Source organism: Phoenix dactylifera, chromosome 6 (genome assembly GCF_051530095.1).
Source record: "Phoenix dactylifera cultivar Ajwa chromosome 6, Ajwa_hap1_PhDact_Kaust_v1.1, whole genome shotgun sequence".
In the NCBI taxonomy this organism is placed as follows: domain Eukaryota; kingdom Viridiplantae; phylum Streptophyta; class Magnoliopsida; order Arecales; family Arecaceae; genus Phoenix; species Phoenix dactylifera.
Genome location: NC_143195.1, coordinates 23,893,178 through 23,912,532, shown reverse-complemented (window position 1 = coordinate 23,912,532; position 19,355 = coordinate 23,893,178). Strand labels below are relative to the sequence as shown.

Sequence of the window (19,355 nt, the reverse complement as noted above, 5' to 3'; positions counted from 1 at the left end):
CCTCCAAAGAATTTGATTAAGATTGTTTATAACAAGGGCCGATTTATTGTTGTGAGAAAAAATTAATCAATTGTTGCACAAAAGGAGACCGGCAAGGTAGAAGTCTTCTTAGCACAAGAGTGGCATGTGGTGGAAAATATTGCACATATACTATTTTGAGGTCCACCTGTACAAAAATGTAGACCATCCCTAATCCATTCTGCATCACATTACCTACTTGATACCCCATATCACTTGGACAATTGTATCGTGTATGTGCAAGATTGTTGCTTATTAAAAATATAACAAGTGGTTTTGTTTGTCAACACATGCACTTTACCTCATTCCTCGTCAACTCCACATAGAGGCAATTAAACATTTTAAAGGATTTTCACAATTTTATTTCACTTTTTAGCTTCATTACTTATTCAACTAACTTCCTTTATCTGTAATATTAGATTCTCAGTCACCATGTTTAATATCTGAAGTCAGACTTATCATCTCCAAGCACCCCCTCTTACAATTGTTTGCATCTCTTTCCCTTTCATTTTCCTAAAACACAGAGTTTACCTTTACCCTGTAATTGTCCATGTTAGTCACCTTTTCTAAGAGACTGTATTATAGGGCTCCTTGTTCCTACTCTAATATTTCTCCTCATTTACGAAGAATCATTCATTAAAAGGAACAAGAGGAGGGTCAAAAAAAGCAGCTCCTTCAAATGGAAGGATCTGCAATACTTAATGACAGAAAAGAAGCCTTAAATATAGGCGAAAAATGCATTGACAGGTCAAAGTTATACCATAGCCAAAATAATCATACTGTTTCAGTAGGAACTCTGGCCGATGCCCTTCCTCTGCATTAACAGATCCAGAAACCTCAGCCTGTTAAGCATGAATATAGAATTCAACAAAGAGTAAAATATAATGACAACACAATACTGGTAGTTGCATAGATAAAATTGTAAAATGAAGGAGAACCAAGAAAAATGAATTTGTTAATTATCAAAAAGAACAAAAAAAATCTAACTTTATATCAGCTATATATTTACTGATAATGTTGCATAAATGCATTTGCCACTTTCTGTACAAACAGAAGAAAATTCACAAATGTCAATTATCAATATAAGAAACTTCATTTCATGCCCTAGACAATATATATTTTCCTAACTCAAAGAATGAAATAAGATGCCAAAACTAGGTACATCATTCGTACAAACTTGAAAATAACTTCAAGACTAACTTGAAAGAAACATGTAACATCACCTTATCACGTAAATTGGAATAAGATAGCGGGTAATTATCATTGGATTCTTGGAACAAAATTAAATTTTTATAAACAGAATTAATCTCCTCGTTTTAAGATAAAAGCAAGCCTATGTAAGTTGGTTAATGTAACAACAAGATAGTCATATATCACTAAATATAATATGATACAGGTAGCTTTAAAAATTTATGATAAGTTAATAACCTGTAGAAACTAGTTTCTTACAGCCTCAAACAAGTGCTTCAATCTGAATAATTGTTAATATCTGGCCTATAACCTTAAAATATGACAAAAGAGAAAGGACAATGCATGTGCAACAACATACAAGATCAATACGCAGATTAACTGCCAACAAATTTTCGCCAGATGTGGTCTCATGGAGTCATAACGTGCATTTGACATTTTCTAGGCTTCCAAGAGAATTATGAACATGACTTCTGGGCAACAAAGAGTAAAGTCTTGGACCTGAGCTATGACTTTACAATTTCTCCCTTCTAGAATCCATGAACTCACGACCTGTTCAGGTTGGTTTCATAACGAGGTGATGGCATGATACTCTTTAACCCATTAATGAGGTCAGTTTATTCTTCTTTCTGTACATATTTGAGTGTTATGTACCTAAGATCCATTAGAACATAATGGATAACTCAGTCAGTCCAGGCAATTGATGGATTATTGATAGTCATATCTAAGGTCGAGAGTCCTAATCAAAACAACTACCAAATACATGATGACTATGAGAGGTTGGCAACTGATGCAGGAGCAAAGCTTGCAAATTAAATTTTTGATTTTAGTCTATAATTTTAATTTAGCTGCTGGTAGTTGACTGTCATTTAATGAATCTGGTTTCACTGACTTTTGGTATGCTCTGTGCGCTTAGGAAGTTGTAAACTAGGATGTTATTTTGCATTTATTATGAAGCTTGACCAATAAGCCATGTAATCACTATAAGTACATCTGTAGGGATGAATGATCTTTTTGAGTTCCTGTGAATTATTCTCAGCAAGTGTTCCTGCTTCTGGAGTGAGTGATTCCTCTTACAAAACAATTGGTTGGCTTGGTCGTATGAGTGATTCCGCGATTAGCAAAGTTGAGTGGTGACATTGCCCTGAATGAGTGAATTCCAGGATTATCTTCTGTCTCCCTGGTTCAGATTTTAGTCTAGCCATCCATGCAGACTTTCATCCTGCATCGAACTGGTATAAGCAGATTTCACTACCACTAGAATTTGCTGCAGAAGCAGAATTTATACTCTGTTTCTGACCAGATCTGTACCTGTTCTCAGAACTTCTTGTGGAATGCTATATATCATTGGAAAGCTGTGCAAATTTAGTTTCCAGCAAAAAAGATGGTTCATCAATTGCAGTTTTCTGCAGGGAGATATATGAGAAATATCAAAGGAGTGTCACTCTTCCAGCAAATTCCAGATCAGCAGTTTCTTTGTTATTGGTCTCCAGATGCCTCCATGGCACCGAAGGAACTCAGAGGAAGCTAATTTGAGGGATGAAATTGCTCAGTTGTGTCAGTCCAATGAGGCCCTTCATCAGATGATGAATGAATTGCTATGAAGATTTCCAACTTCTTCAACCCAAAACCAAAGGAGCAATTTCTCAAGGCTCTGGAACTGAAATTGGGTTAAAGAAGTTGATTTTTCAAGTTCCTAAGGCATTTCAGAAGTCAGAGGATAGGTGGTCTATGGAGTGGTTGGCTAGAGCTCTTGAAGGGGCAAACAGAAGCATTCAAGTTAGTGTTTCTGATTTTGAAGGAAAACTCAATCCAGATGAGTATTGTGACCAAGTAGCAGCCTTGGAAGCATTCTTGGAGTGAAAGGATCTTTCAGATGAAAAAAGCGTACAATGTGTTGCAACAAAGTTGAAGGGATGTGCTCTGGTTTGGCAGTAGCAGTATCAGCAAAACAGAGATAGGAGAGGAATTGCAAGGGTCAACCAACAGGTTGAGATGAAATTGAAACTTGATGACAAATTTCTTCCTCTTGACAGATCTCAAGCAATTTATTAGAAGTTTTGCTAACTGTACCAGTGAAATGATCAAACTGTAGTATACAAAACAATTTTACAAATTTCTGAGTTGTTTAAATTTAAAATTATGATGATGACCAGCTTATGACTCAGTATACAAGTGGTTTGAAGTCTAGCCTTCGAGGGGAGCTTATGATGCATTCTATTCATTCCCTTGAAGAGGCTTATTAGATGGTACTCAAGGTAGAGGAGAAACTTAAATGCAACTCTTTCAAGAAGGGTGAAAGTAATTTGAAAAGTATGAAGAACATGGCAGCACAACAAGCAAAGAAAAATTCAGCAACCACTGCTGAACATCCAGTCACGTGTCACATGATGAGGGAGGAGATAAGGAGCATAGAAAATCTGATTCCTCATTAAAAGATAAATGTTTCAGGCAAAGTTCGCTATCTCGGTACCGAACCCCATACCGGTGCCACACTAGCACAATGTCGATACGGTACAGTATGAGATTTTTTTGCTATACCGAGTGTCGATACGGCACCCATACCGAGTACCAGTATGGTACGCCTCGTACTGTCCGATTCGGGCCGGTACGGCATACCATGATTTTAGGTGTGGAGAAACAACCATCCCAATCCATACAAAGAATCATGATTTAAGAAGGGCAGAAAAATTATGGTGCCACAACATGTGGATTAAATTCCGCATTGTCAGGTACGAGGATCAATTTTGTTTTGATCTTTTGTCTATGGATGCTTGTCAAACTCTTCTTGGAAGGCCATGGCAGTTGGCTCAAAAAGTGCAGCATGATGGGGAAACAATACTTACACTAGTCAGAAATGGAATGAAATATGTCTTGAGTCCTTTAAGAGATCTTCCTACTTATGCTCATCCTAAAAGCCAATTCAGACTGCTGTCTAGTAAAGCTTTCAAGCACCCTTGCAAGGAGGAACAGATGGCATATGCTGTTTGGATAAAGTCAAGAAGGTGCAAACGCAAAAGAAGTTTCAGAGCTGATGGACAGATTTAATGGCCTGGCTCCTCAAGAACTATCAACTAGTTTGACTCCTTAGAAGGCATACAACATTAAATATTTAAATTGACTTCATTCCAGCTGCTACTCTTCTTAGCTAGCCTAATTATTGAATGTCTCCTAAAGAACATGCTGATTGCAAAGACAAATAGAGGATTTGGTCAAGAAAAGTCTAACTAAAATCTCATAGTCTTTGTGCAGTTCCGGCCCTCAACTCCAGAGAAAGATGGAACATGGAGGATGAGCATTGATAGCAGGGCTATGAACAAAATAACAATGAAATGCAGGCTATGAACAAAATAACATGGATGATATGTCTGATGAGCTTGCTAGTTCAAATGTCTGTCTAAAATTGGCCTACACAACCGCTATCATCAAATTTGAATCTGGTCAGTTGATGCAGCCTTACTAAAAAAAGGCCTTTATGTGGCTTGTTATGCCATCTAGTCTTTCCAGTGCTCCAAGTACTTTCATGAGTCTTATGTATCAGATTTTGAGGTAGTTTATAGGGAATTTTGTAATTTTGTTGTTGTATGCTTTGTTGACATTTTGATCTACAGCCAGGATAAAAAGAAGCACTAAGAGCATTTGGCGAACATGTTCAACATGCTTCACGATAACTAGTTGTACATAATCTTTATAAGTGCTCTTTTGTGACTAATAATATTGAGTTTTTGGGCTATACTGTGAGTGTAGAAGGAATAACCATGGATGAGAAGAAAGTTCAGGCTATCCTTGAGAAGTTTCCATGGCCGAGCTTCATTCCATTGGTGATTTATCAGAAATTTCAGCATAATAGTTGATACTATACTGAATGTTTTGAAGAACAAAGTGTTTGAATGGACTGACAAATCTGAGTAGAGTTGTCAGTTTATTGAAGAAGAAGCTTGTTGAGGCACTGATGTTAGCTTGACCTGATTTCATGATGGGGTTTCAGGTCGAATGTTAGCTTCTAATGCGGGTATGGGTGCTGTCCTCATGCAGAAAGATGGGCCGATTGCCTAGAGAAGCTTAGTGATGCTAAGATAAAATACTCTACATGTGACAAGGAACTACATGTAGTGGTCCAAGCTTTACAGCATTGAGAGTTGGAATAGAAATTATATTCTATTGTGACCATCAAGCCTCGATATTTTTAAAGTCGCAGAAGAAACTGGATTCTTGTCATGTTGATTGGGTATCTCACTTGGAAAATTCATTTTTATTTTAAATCACAAGGCTGGTTCTTCTAACAAGGTGGCTGATGCTTTGAATAGAAAATACTGCTTGCTAACTACTATTTCTTATGAGATTGTTGGCCTTAACTCCTTACTAGAACACTGCGCAACAGATCCTTTCTTTTCTAAAGTATCGTAGGACTAGAATGGTGGAAGAACCAGGGATTTCATGATCATGAATGGCTTTCTTTTTAAACGAAATAATATATGCATACGTAAAAGCAGACAAAAGCTTTTGGTTGTTAAAGAGCTGCATGGAGGTGGTGTTGGTGGACATTTTGCAAGACAAAACTGAAGCACTAGTAAAGAAATGCTACTTTTAGCCATCTTTGATACATGATGGTGCTCACCTTGTGAAATGTGTTTTATGCATCAAAGGGCCAAAGGAGGTCCGCAAGTTTGATACCAGCCACTTCCTATTCTAAATGCTCCTTGGTAGGATATTTCTGTGGACATTGTTCTTGGTTTGCAAAAAACACAGCATGGGTATGACTGCATTTTTGTTGTTGCTGATAGATTTTCCGAAGTAGCTCAGTTTATACTCTGCAAGAACTCTATAGGTGCTTCTTGTGTTACTATATTGTTTCAGGAAGTAGTGTGCGCTTACATGGGGTTCCAAAGTCCCTTACATCAGATTGAGATTTGAAGTTTATAGGTCATTTTGAAGGACATTTACAAGCTTTTAGGCACCAAGTTGAAGTGTTCTGGTGTTTATCATCCCCAAATAGATGGCCAAACAGAATTTATGAATAGATCTCTTAGAAATCTATTAAGAAGCTTGGTGGCAGAAAATCCAAAGAAATGGAAGTTTAATATTCCTCAAGCTAAATTTGCTTACAATAGTTCTTCGATTTCTTTTCATTGGTCTACTAAGTCTCCATTTGAAGTTGTTTATTGAAAAAATCATCATCAGGTTTGGGACTTTTAACCCATGCCAAATCCTAGCGAGTGAGCATGAAAGCTGAAGAATTTGGTGCCCACATCAGAAGAAGGTTCAAAAGCACTTGAAGCAAGCTTCTCAAATTTACAAATCAAGTGCCGATACTTGTAACAAGCTGAAGCAAATGAAATTTGGACCATGGCAGATATTGAAAAAGTTGGGACCCAATGCTTGTTGCGTAGAGCTTCTAGAAAGATCATAAATCAGTCCATTGTTAAATGTTAGTGATTTATATATCCTTATTATGAAGGATCAGATAGGAGTACACTGAAGTTGGGAGACTTTTCTGCCATAACCACAAGAGGCAATTGATATCTTCGACATGCAATCTATCATTACATGCCAAGAGGAAAACCAACTTCAAAAGATGCATGTGTTTCAAGTGAAGACTTGAAGATGATGGATGAGCTACTTTGGGATGATCTGATTTTCAACTTGAAGTCAAGTTCTTCTCAAGCTGGCAGAATTATGCAAGAGCACAGCTTGCAAATTAAATTTCTGATTTTAGGGCCTGTTTGGCATCGGTTTTATTTTTTATTTTTTATTTTTGAAAATAAAATTACAAAATCGAGGCAAAAAAATATGTTTGGTGCTATTGATTTTATTTTCTTTTTTCAAAAAAAAAACACTATTTCTAGAAAATGATAGTAAGAAATTCTTAATTTCACTATTTTTTTAAAAAAATCATGCTTTTTACCACCACCACCACCTCGGCTGCCACCATCACCATTGCCACAGTTGTCACCATCATATCCACCACTGCCATCGCTACCACTATACTCGTCATCATTTCCACCATCACTAGAGCTAGAATCGGGTTGGATATAATCCAACCACATCCATTTCTAAATCCGGTTCAGTTCAGAATCGGATAGCAACTCTAGTATCCGACCATATCTGAATCTGAATTCGGATATTAGCTTATTAGATTCGGATTTGAACTAGTGACCTGTGACTTATATGTCAAAGTCCTCAACCACTAAAGTACAATATGCTTTCTACTTTATATTTGTAGCTTATTAAACTTATTCATATAAATTCAGGTAATTAAATAACAATCTGATGTATATTGTGATATTTTACATTTTGATCATTATTTTTATAAATAAATCCTTTTCTCTTTGATAAAAAATAAAATTAAATATACTTTGTTTTATTTTGTGCGATATAATCTATTCATGAGAAAAGTCCATAAGACTTTGATTTCTCTTTCAACAACCATTATCATGGGAGTTGCATATGAGAATTCATACTAATCAACAAATTGGTTAATATTTCAATATTGATTCAAATTATTTATTCAGTATGAAGTAATTTGAAGTACTTATTCAATATGAAAATATTTATTATTAAATTAAATTAATTCTAAATATATATACATATATTTATAGTAATAGAACAATCATAAATAAAGATAATAAAATTGTAAATAAAAATAAAAAATCATAATAGAATAATATTAAATAAGGATTTAGTTATTATATAATGTATTATATAATAATATGATAACTATAATAAAATATTTAAAATAATATATAAAATTAATTCTGAAAATTAGATTAGAATAAATTTTGATTCTATATAAAATATCAACTAGTCAAAACTTTATTTTTAAAAATATTTAAAATACTAATAACTTCTATGTTTGCCTACATTTATATATGATTTTTCTTACAAGATGTCAAAAAATATATAATTCATGATTATTTTATTTATGCTAAAATTAAAGAGTAATGATGGAATTTGACATAAAAAAATTATCAATATTTTCACATATTATTAAAAATAATTATGATTTTCAATATTTTAATACGAACTCGATCGAACCAGTAACCTAAATGACCATATCAATCTCAATCTAAGTTTAATAACTATGCCTTAGATCCTTAGTTACTTATGTGTCACATGCGATTTGCATACTAAATTCTATACCCATCCATATGATTATATAATTAATCATATATTTCGCTAAAATTCAACTTATATTCGAAATTTTGAATAATATCGAACCTATACTCATGTTTGGATAAAAAAATATGGATATAACTAATATCCGACTTTTATTCATATCCGTTCAAAATAAATATGGATATGCTTAATATCCAATTCATATCTGCATTCATTTAGAATAGATATGAATATTAATTTTTGTATCTGTTTAATCGCTACTATCATCTATGCCGCTATCACAACTATTATTTCACCACCGCCACTATCTCCACTGTTGCCGCCACCACCACAACCACTACACCGCCCTCACCACCTCCACCACAATATTACTGCTACCACAATCTTTGCCACACCATCATTGCCACTACCACATTGTCAATGTCCCAACAACAATTGTTGCAACCTGCCACCATCATTACCACTACCGCCTCCATTGTCTTCACCATCACTACCACTGCCTTGACTACCATCATCATGTTATTTTTTAAAATAATTGACTATATGAAACATGTTTATATTTTTTAAAATCTAGAAACGAAAGAGAAATAAAATTTCTACTTTTCTACTTCTGAAAATAGAAGAAATTTAAGTAATGCAAAAGGGCACCTTGGTTCAGAATTCTCTTTTAATTGCTGCTAGTTGAATGTCATTTAATGATTTTGGTTTGACTATCTTTTGGTATGCTTTGTGTGCTTAAGAAGTTGCAGCCTAGGAAGTTGTTTTAATTTACTATGATGCTTCACTGGTAAACCTTGTGATCGCTATAAATACATTTCTATGAATGAACGAAGGGATCCTTTGGAGTCCTACAAACTATTCTCAGCGAATGTTCTTGGTCCCGAAGTTAGTGATTTCTCTTGCAAACAAGTGGAGGGCTTAGTCATGTGAGTGATACCATGATCAGCAAGGTTCGCCATACTGGCCCGAACCGTGCAGTACAGTCGGTACCAAGACGGCGAACCTTAATGATCAGCAATGTTGAGTTGTGTCTAATGACCACAGTGACTGCTTTCAGGCTGCATCAGCAACCTTTCTTCATCACCTAAACAAAGACTCCAAATCAGCACTTTAGATTGGACATGACACATTGACAGGTTGACCTAAGAGCATGTCTAGTTGACACGACATAGTCAAAATAGATTGTATTCTTATTATATGATTATCTCTGTATGTCCCCTTACCTAGGGGATACATGTGGACTAGTACAAGATCACTTTGACATCAGAACCACATACATCAAGATAGGGGTTGATATCGTCTAGTAGATTATTGTAAGGTGTTCATAGCTTATACTAAGGATATGTGATATGACATGGGATCCACCATCTGACATAGGAACAGCTCATCAGTAATAAGGATTGATCAGACAATAATTTCGTGCCTTGAAAACTTTACTTTTCAACAAATAAATATGATTATATTTTCAGTTTGAAAAAATGTTTCTAGAGAAAGAGTTTATCCATTGTCTAATCGAAGTCTAGAGTGCATAGATGTATCTTGTGATTATGGTCTGCTAGTGTTGTTATTATATTACGGGAGTTAAGTGAGTTGTTGAAATATGGAAAATAATATGGGATGCAAGTGCAAATGGATGAGCTATCATAGGGAGGAAACCAATACACAATACTTTAGATCAAGGTTGGGGAAACGGATATCGGACACCGTACCGGTTCCTCGGTGGGACGACTCGGTACGGGCCGTGTCGGGTCTGTACAGAGAGAGATTATCGGTACCATGGAAGAGAAAAAGAGAGAAAAAGAAGGAAGAGAGAGGGAGAGAGGCTGGCGAAGGACCGCAGGGGGCGGCAGGGCTGCAGCAGGTGAAGCCACAGCTGATTCTCCTATTTCGAACGAAACAGAGGTCCGGCCGCAGCTAAAAATTTTTGAAATTTTTAAGTGAATTCAGCAAATCGCTTAATTTCAAAAATTTTAAGTGAAGTCGGCAAGCGATTTGCCAACTTCACTTAAAAATTTCAAAAAGTTTTAGCCACGACTGGACCCCTGTTTCATTCGAAACAGGAGAACCGGCCGCAGTCTCGCCTATCGCGGCCTACGCCAGCCCTCCATGGCCTCCGCCTCTGCCACCTCTCCCTCCCCCTCCCTCCTCTGCTCTCTCTTTCCTTCTCCTTCTCCGGCTTCAACAACAGGTCTCGTTTTTGTTGCCGAAACCGTACCAATGAGCCACTGGTATTACTCGAGTCGACCGAAACCATCCGATTCGGGACAGTTCCACCGACCTTGCTTGAGATATTAGATTATTTGTTGTAATATTGTTTTCACAAGTCACTTACAACTAAGGTTTAAGGATTAATAAGATGTAATAGGTCTCATTAGCTAAAATTTATTACCCCGAATGGAATCTCATATATAACCTATTTATGTGATCTCTTATGCTCTTATCATGCTTTGGCTTAAGTCTAGGCCCATCTTTGCACCTAGACAAGATTTTAAATTAAATACATAGGCGTAAAATAGTCTACTAGCGTATCCAAGGTTAGAGAAGAGCCAATCATATCATGTTATTCATTAAGGTTCGTCATATTCGTGCATACCATACTATATTGGTACTGAATTGAAACTTGGTATGCGAGGTATACGAAATCTTAGTATGCCGAACCGACTCCTTATCGGGCATACCGACATTGTACCAAGATATGGGATCCGGTACCGAGATTGCAGACCCTAGTATTAATATTGTCCATGTTAGATGAACCAAACCATAATCTGGAGGTTTTCAAATAAATGATTATGTTACCTTCGAGCATTTTAGACAGTAGATCACATCTAGTAGTTCAAAACTTTGTTCTAGTATTACTATATTCAAAATTGACTCACAAGATTTGGCCTCAAATGTTTTAGGATCAGTTTACAATACCATATGTCTATGTCTTTAGGTATCCAACATTCATGATTATCCCTCTAGATTTATTGGCAAATGTAAAAGTGGTGTCTAACATTAGGGTTTCTAAAAAGGAAGAGAAAAAGAAAGCTTCAAAGAAGGTTTTTTAAGAAGATTTCTGCCAAGATAAAAATAAATAGGGCTCTTCCTAGGATTTCTTTTATCACTTTAGCAAAAATCTCTTGTTGCTTTCATTGTAATATCTGGCAAGGAAAAGGATCATCCAAAGGAGTGGGCTGATTTACTCAAAAAGATTGAAGATTGTAACAGGTTTTGGCACTCATATTTTTTTTTCACTTTCAAATGAATTCCTTGGCATCTTCAAATTGCCAACATAGCTTGGTTTTGGTTGACAACATAAAATCTTCTCCATTCAATCACTATTAATTTTTTGTTTGTGGTGTCTTTATTGTGTCTTTTACATTAATTGCAATACATCTTAGGGATTACTTTGATATAAGGAGAAAAGTATAGCAGCAAATACCAATCAATACATGTTTTACTAACCGAGAACCAACACTGGGCAACCGTCAACACCAATGCCTACCCAAATTAGACTATTGACCTATGTCGAACTAGCATCTACATGTACAACTCAGTACACCTTTTTCTTGTAATCATTTTTTGGCTCATATGAACTGATAAGTGTTGGCCCATGGCCATGTACAGGTGCCACCTCTTAATTCTCACATATTACCTCATATCCCAGGGACCACTTCTTCTGTTCCCAAATTTCACATGATGCTATACATGTTTTACACTAATATAATACCAAAATAGGAGATATTAAGGACCTAATTAAAGCCACCAGGCCCATCTTTCTCTATTCAACAAAGCACCCACATGGACTCCTTAAAAAACAGACAGGGTTAATTTAACTTTTTTTCTCTCTCTTCAAAGAGGCAAACACGGTAAATACAATTTGGGTTAGACATCCAGGTCTGATTAGGTCATTCAAAGTTTCAAACAAACCCATTGGCCAGATCTATACTTATAATGTCAATGCCAACCTACTGGTGGGTCAAGTCAGGTTTGGTTAAGCTAGATCTAGAAAATCTGTTGGTTGACCTAAAAACAAACCAGCATGCTGCTGCAACTAAAATAAAGGAAGTGGTAAGTGAGTGGGAGAACGTTGCTCATTGTGCCATATATGCAACAATTGAAATAATGCAAACAATGCTTAACTTATACGGTTTTTTTCACCTGGGAGCCTCCACCCCCGAGTTTCCTCAAGGTCAATTTTGATGGCTCTGTCCTGGATGGAGGCAAGAGGGGAGCGGCCGGTTTTGTCATCAAGGGCCCGAGTTCGAGTGTGGTGGCAGCGGGGGGGGGGGGGGGGGGGGGGGGGTGTCAGATCTTCGATACCTCGGTTTCAGGAACAGAGTTACGGGCGGCTTAGATGGAATTGCGTTATGCGCGGCACGTGCTTCAGGCGACCTTCATCCTCTTGGAGGGTGATTCGGCCACGGTGATCGGCTGGGTCTAACGGAGCACGAGCAGGGATGGAGGTGTTCATCCCCTGCTCCGTGATATTTGATTGATAGTGAGGGAGGGCATTACATTTCAGGCTATGCATGTATATCGTGAGGCTAACGGGGTGGCGGACTGAGTCGCGGCATATGTAGCGAGCCACTCAGGAGGCACCCCATGGGTTAGGGAGGGTGAGATGCCTGTTGCATTACGGGACCTTTTGTTTGCCGATTCTATTGGGTGTATTCGTACCCATGATGAATAAAATGCCTGTTTCAACAAGAAAAAAAATGCTTAAAACAAGTGATTTTGGCATATTTCTAACTAAAAATGAGACAAGAAAGGGCAACCCAGGGCACGAGGCTCTGCCACTACAGCTGTGAGGAGAGTCAAATATATAAGCCTTGGTGTCAGATCTTCGATATCTCGGTTTTAGGAACAGAGTTACGGGCGGCTTAGATGGAATTGCGTTATGCGCGGCACATGCTTCAGGCGACCTTCATCCTCTTGGAGGGTGATTCGGCCACGGTGATCGGCTGGGTCTAACGGAGCACGAGCAGGGATGGAGGTGTTCATCCCCTGCTCCGTGATATTTGATTGATAGTGAGGGAGGGCATTACATTTCAGGCTATGCATGTATATCGTGAGGCTAACGGGGTGGCGGACTGAGTCGCGGCATATGTAGCGAGCCACTCAGGAGGCACCCCGTGGGTTAGGGAGGGTGAGATGCCTGTTGCATTACGGGACCTTTTGTTTGCCGATTCTATTGGGTGTATTCGTACCCATGATGAATGAAATGCCTGTTTCAACAAGAAAAAAAATGCTTAAAACAAGTGATTTTGGCATATTTCTAACTAAAAATGAGACAAGAAAGGGCAACCCAGGGCACGAGGCTCTGCCACTACAGCTGTGAGGAGAGTCAAATATATAAGCCTTGGTGTCAGATCTTCGATACCTCGGTTTCAGAAACAGAGTTACGGGCGGCTTAGATGGAATTGCGTTATGCGCGGCACGTGCTTCAGGCGACCTTCATCCTCTTGGAGGGTGATTCGGCCACGGTGATCGGCTGGGTCTAACGGAGCACGAGCAGGGATGGAGGTGTTCATCCCCTGCTCCGTGATATTTGATTGATAGTGAGGGAGGGCATTACATTTCAGGCTATGCATGTATATCGTGAGGCTAATGGGGTGGCGGACTGAGTCGCGGCATATGTAGCGAGCCACTCAGGAGGCACCCCGTGGGTTAGGGAGGGTGAGATGCCTGTTGCATTACGGGACCTTTTGTTTGCCGATTCTATTGGGTGTATTCGTACCCATGATGAATGAAATGCCTGTTTCAACAAGAAAAAAAATGCTTAAAACAAGTGATTTTGGCATATTTCTAACTAAAAATGAGACAAGAAAGGGCAACCCAGGGCACGAGGCTCTGCCTCTACAGCTGTGAGGAGAGTCAAATATATAAGCCTTAACCCTGCATGCGGAGAGGTTGTTTCCATGTTTCAAACTTGTGACACTCTGGTCATAATAGAGCAACCTCACCATTGTGCCAAAGACCGCCCTCTAACTATAAACAATATAAGAATAAAATTGATTGGTAAAGAAAGCACTAAATGTAGCTTCTGATCCATTATTCATTCTCCTATGCACATTGCAGTTTCCTAATTGGTGTTTGCATGCATCATATGACTGCACAAACAAGCTGTTATAAAGTGTCACTGGAGGTGAATGGACTACAAAGGAAAATGTTCAAAATGTGGACTCCAAGTTACAATAGTTTTCACATTAAACTTGGGGTAGAAGAAGAGAGTGAACATTCATACCTGGCCTTCCCAGATAAAGTAGAGGCCCTCTCCAGTTTCTCCCTCATGAACCACGTACTCACCACACTCTACAAATGAAAAAAAAATACAGATATTCCTGAATGATTTCAAAACTTTCATTCATAAGCATTTGAGCAACTCCACAATAACCTATGGTGGTTAAAGAACTATGCTGAAAACAAGCTACAATCTATCAATTGAGCACACAACTTATCAGAAGCAACATTTCCAGAAAACAGAGGAGACAAGATGCCAACTTTTGAATTATCAAATAAATTTCTTCAGCCATAAATCATCAAACAAAATGGATCTTCTTATAACTGTGCTAGACACCATTATCAGATGTCCATGTTAATCTATGGTTTTTATGAACTGGCTATGGTTTTTCCATATTTACACAACAAAAAAGAAAACTAAAATTTTTAACGTATCATCGAGTGCTTCACTTCTCATGGAGACCAAGATACCACAGATAAACCAACAAGTTATAGAATAAACAATATATATCAAAGCTCAGAGCAAAGTCGGCGGAACCATCCCGAACCGCCCGGTTCGGGGCGTCCCGAGCCGTACTGGCGGCGGACCGAGACGGTTCCGGCAAAAAAACGAGACGTCGCCGCCGAAGGAGGAGAAGGAGAAGAAAAGAAAGTGCAAGCAGAGGAGAGAGGGAGGCCGGCAGAGGGTGGCGGAGGCCGATGCTGGTGTAGGTGGCGGAGGCCGCGGCCGGATCTCTGTTTCGAAGCTGGACCTCTGTTTCGTTCCAGCCGCGGCCTCCGCCACCTGTACCAGCATCAGCCTCCCTCTAACTCTCTCTCCCTCTCCCGCTTGCTCTCTCTCTCCTTTTCTCTCCTACAGTCTCTTGTGTCGATACAGGGCCGTCAAGGCACGGCACAGGCCCGTACCGACTCATGCCGCCGGACAACTGGTATGGTAACCGGTACCGGCACAGCAGACCCCAGCTCAAAGCAAAGTTCTACTAATCCTCGAGAAATAATCTTTATCCCAAAAAACTGCACACAAAAGACTCATCTTTTGAACCAGAACAATCAAAATAGGGAAAAACTGCACACAATCAAAAAAGGGAAAAAAATCCATTATGCAACTTCAGCAGTACACAACGCATCACATTATCATTATTTCCAATCTCCGTCTACTCCAGTTTATGAATTCTTTCCAAAAGAATTTATTCCTTTTAACCATGGCATTGAAGAATAGCGCAGAATATCCACAGTTTCAAACACCTATGTACATTTTATTCTTCCGTCTCTCTCTTACATCATGTGCTTCTATTTTTTGATTTAATTGAGTGGGGAAGTGACTCACTTCTTCCATATTCCTTCAAAAAAAAAGCTCTAAAGAAACCAAGAATCTCACCGTAATGCTTCACTTGAACGACCTCCGCTATCTTTCGGAGAGAAGAACTGGGGAGCCGCTGCATCAATGGGACTTGCCCAAGAAACTCAAACACTAGATCCACAGAAAAGATCAAATTCTTCTCAAGATTCGATAGATTAAAAAAAGAGAGGAAAGTAATCGGGTTTTAGAGTTCCACCTGCTTCGCGATCCATACGACGAAGTTGGAGAAGGACGGGAGAGGGAAGGGAGGCAGAATACGACACTAAATCGCCCTACAGAGCCAATTCCATTGGAGTCGCGACGCAATTACCTTGCTCCGCCGCCACTATTACTTTGCTCCGCCGGAACGTCAGAAGATAAAATATATACACAATTGAGGGGCCTATTTTTGTCACGAGGGTTCTATGATCCGTTGGATATGGCAGCATAGGTTGAGCACAAGAAGATTATACGATTTCGCAGGGGCATTAGAAGTCTCGCGGAGAGTCAAAAGGCCCATGTGAGTCTCGTCATCAGGGCGTTTAGCCTAAAATAAAAAGAAAATGGAAATAAAATAGGTCCTCGACCAAGCAAACCAATACCAAATTAGATTTTATATCCACCCTCACATTATAAATTGTTCATCATTTAATACATAAACTATGAATCTTCAAATTATATAATTTTTTTAAATAGTTTAGAGGTCCTAAACTATATTCAATAGCTCAAATTATTGATATGGAATCTCATCATTCAGTTCAAATATATATATATATATATATATATATATATATATATATATATATATATATATGTATATACATACGTACATGTAAAAGTTATATTAGATATAACTTAAACCTAACTTTATGGGATTGAATAAGTCTTTCACAAGCTCCACCCTTGATGCCATTGCAAATCCTAACCTCATGAGAACCGTTCAGATATCTTCTATTTGGGAGCAATCTTTGACTGTGTTCAAATCCTCTACAATACATATTTTGCACCGCAGTAACTAGTGCATTTTTGGATGGACAACACATCACTCATCTAGAAAGTGGATATGCCTATTGCACTAGCATGCCAAACAGGGCAGCCGATTATGTTGGGGCACCAAACAAGGTTGACTTGACAAACATCATGGGTTTGAGGGATAACAGACTACCATCTTTTTTTAAGATGAGCAACATGTTACCCATCCAAAATGTGCCAATCTCTACCGTATAAAACATGCACCGTAGAGAATCTCGACTCTATTTAACCACATTTTTTCTTCTTTTTATCTTTGCATGGACTAGCTCACCTGTCCTCAATCACCAAAAACAAACATGTAGCCTGATAGATTCATAGGAACATCGGCCTTGATTGCTCTCTCTCTCCCCTCTCCTATAAATAAAGATCCAAACCAACTATGCAAAGTGAAAAGCCCCATCTCATTGCTACAATGCTGACAATCTAGGGCCAAGGTGTTTTCTTGCTCGATGTCGAGGTGCCGTCGTGGTTGAGATTCATGGTAGATCTGTTAATCAAGTCTCCATAAATATGTGTGAAAATCTTATATATAGCATAGCCCTAGTCTCATAAATCAAAGGATCAACATCCGGCCTTCATTGTCGCTTCATCATGCAGCCTACAAAGGTTGCTTGCAAGACAATCTATTTCAAAAAGAGCAGTCCCCTGCTCAATCTTTTCCTTCATAGTGAGCAATCGACTAGTTAATTTCTTTTTTTATAAAGAGCAATCTACTTCTCAATCTTTCCTTGAGTAGTTCATTGACTATGTCTTATATCCATAGGTCCTAATAGGTTACAAGCAACCTAACCTCGAAAGGGCTTTTGATGTGGAAATTAGCAAACCAAGTTCATGGCAGTTTCAAGTCTAGGGATGCAAAGTCTTCAGATTCGAGCTTTTGTGGACCACGAACCTAATTTAGATGATATTGTGATTCGCAATGGGCAAAGAATTCATGGCAAATCTGATTTGGAAGCATAGAGGGTCAAAAATCTAAGAAGGCTTCAATACATCCTCCGAACTTTATCTTCTTCAAAAAGAATAACTACCATATGATATAGATATCATGAATAGAAAAGAAGAGATTACTGGCCTCTCTCCTACTAAGCATGATACAAGGAGAATTTTGAAGCAATCATTGAATGATATTCCTAAAAGGAGGAACTTTACTAGTGTTAGATGATGAGAGCACAAAAGTGCAATCCACATGCTGCTTAAATTAGTATTACTGCTAACATGTAATGATAAATTCACTGGATTAATATTATATTTATGTTTGGCACAGATTATCATTAGAGATAAAATGCACATTGAGTACAAATTGACTTCAGAAGGATGCCAACCCAAGCCGAGCCATCTATCTTCCACGAAGCCCATCTTGACACAGCATCCCAGCATCCGTGCCGTCCATCGGATCATCTTCCAAATCAGCATCTTCTTCTTCAGCCTTCAATCCCAACGCTCCCCATCAAGCCGCGTGATGTCTGTTTCTTGACATCGCAGCCGTCCATCTTTCCCCTCCGCGATCCACCCAACGAGCCCGTGATCCAACCACTCCTTTCGTTTCGACTTCATCCGGATCCACGCCTTCCTCCCAGCCCCACAGCCAGCTCTCGGAGATCCGATCCATCGATCATGCGTCCATCTCCCCGCATCCGTGATTCACCTCCCAGCCTCACACGTCCGTTCCAAGCTGCATCGCATCCCCCTCTTCCGGATTTGAGATGTCCTCTGACCCAGCACTCCCACCCTTTCATGGTCCAAAGAAGGAATTCCATGAAGCTCTCGGAGTCCCAGCGATCCCGTGATCCAACCATCTCCTTCTGTTTCAGCCTCCGCGTCTCTCATCCTGTGGAATCATGCGTAATCCCAGCCATGCAATCAAGCCTCCTGTTTCACATCCAGCGCTCCCTCTTCCGTGATTAACATTCCCAGCGATCCCACAGCACTCTTCAACCTCCCGCATCCGTTCCCGAGTTCGCCTCCCAGCAGCCCAAGATTCCATCAGCATCCCGTGATCCCAGCTCCTCCGGATCGTCTCCTCCAGCAATCTCGTCTGCAATCACCCATGATTCAGCCATCCGTGAATCACCTCCCCCATGCGCATCCGTTACACGTCCATCAGGGGATCCATCACCGGCTTGAAGGGGTAGGGGAGATCCATATAAAAGGAGGAGAGGCCATAGGCTGAAAGGAAAAGAGGGAGCTGAGATCCGAAGAAAGAAAACAGAGTCATGCTCTGTTTTTTTTGAAAGAAGGAAACAAAAGAAAATGAAGAGAGAGAGAGAGTTCCACCATGAGAAAAAAATGCTTTGTTTTCTTCTTTCCCTTTTTTTTATTTTATTTGTAGAAGAAAAGAAGCATTAGGCTTCCGATCTCCATTTTTTACTTTTGTAATCATTTTCTTTTATGCAATCTGTGTATTTTCTTTTATGCAATCCGTGTTATAAGTTTTGTT

At 38.9% G+C, this 19,355-nt stretch overlaps 1 protein-coding gene across 1 annotated transcript in view; it reads right to left on the bottom strand.

The window, feature by feature from the left end:
- The window catches only part of LOC103722362 (acyl-CoA thioesterase II), a 47,140-nt gene extending 30,773 nt beyond the window's left edge, over positions 1–16,367 (bottom strand). Inside the window, exons 1-4 of the mRNA XM_008812894.5 lie at positions 16,104–16,367; positions 15,926–16,018; positions 14,552–14,619; positions 779–860 (exon numbers count right to left, since the gene is read on the bottom strand). Of these exons, the coding sequence (XP_008811116.1) occupies positions 779–860; positions 14,552–14,619; positions 15,926–16,018; positions 16,104–16,119 (259 nt within the window). The 5' untranslated portion in view covers positions 16,120–16,367. The remainder of the gene's footprint in view (positions 1–778; positions 861–14,551; positions 14,620–15,925; positions 16,019–16,103) is intronic.
- Positions 16,368–19,355: the final 2,988 nt, after the last annotated feature.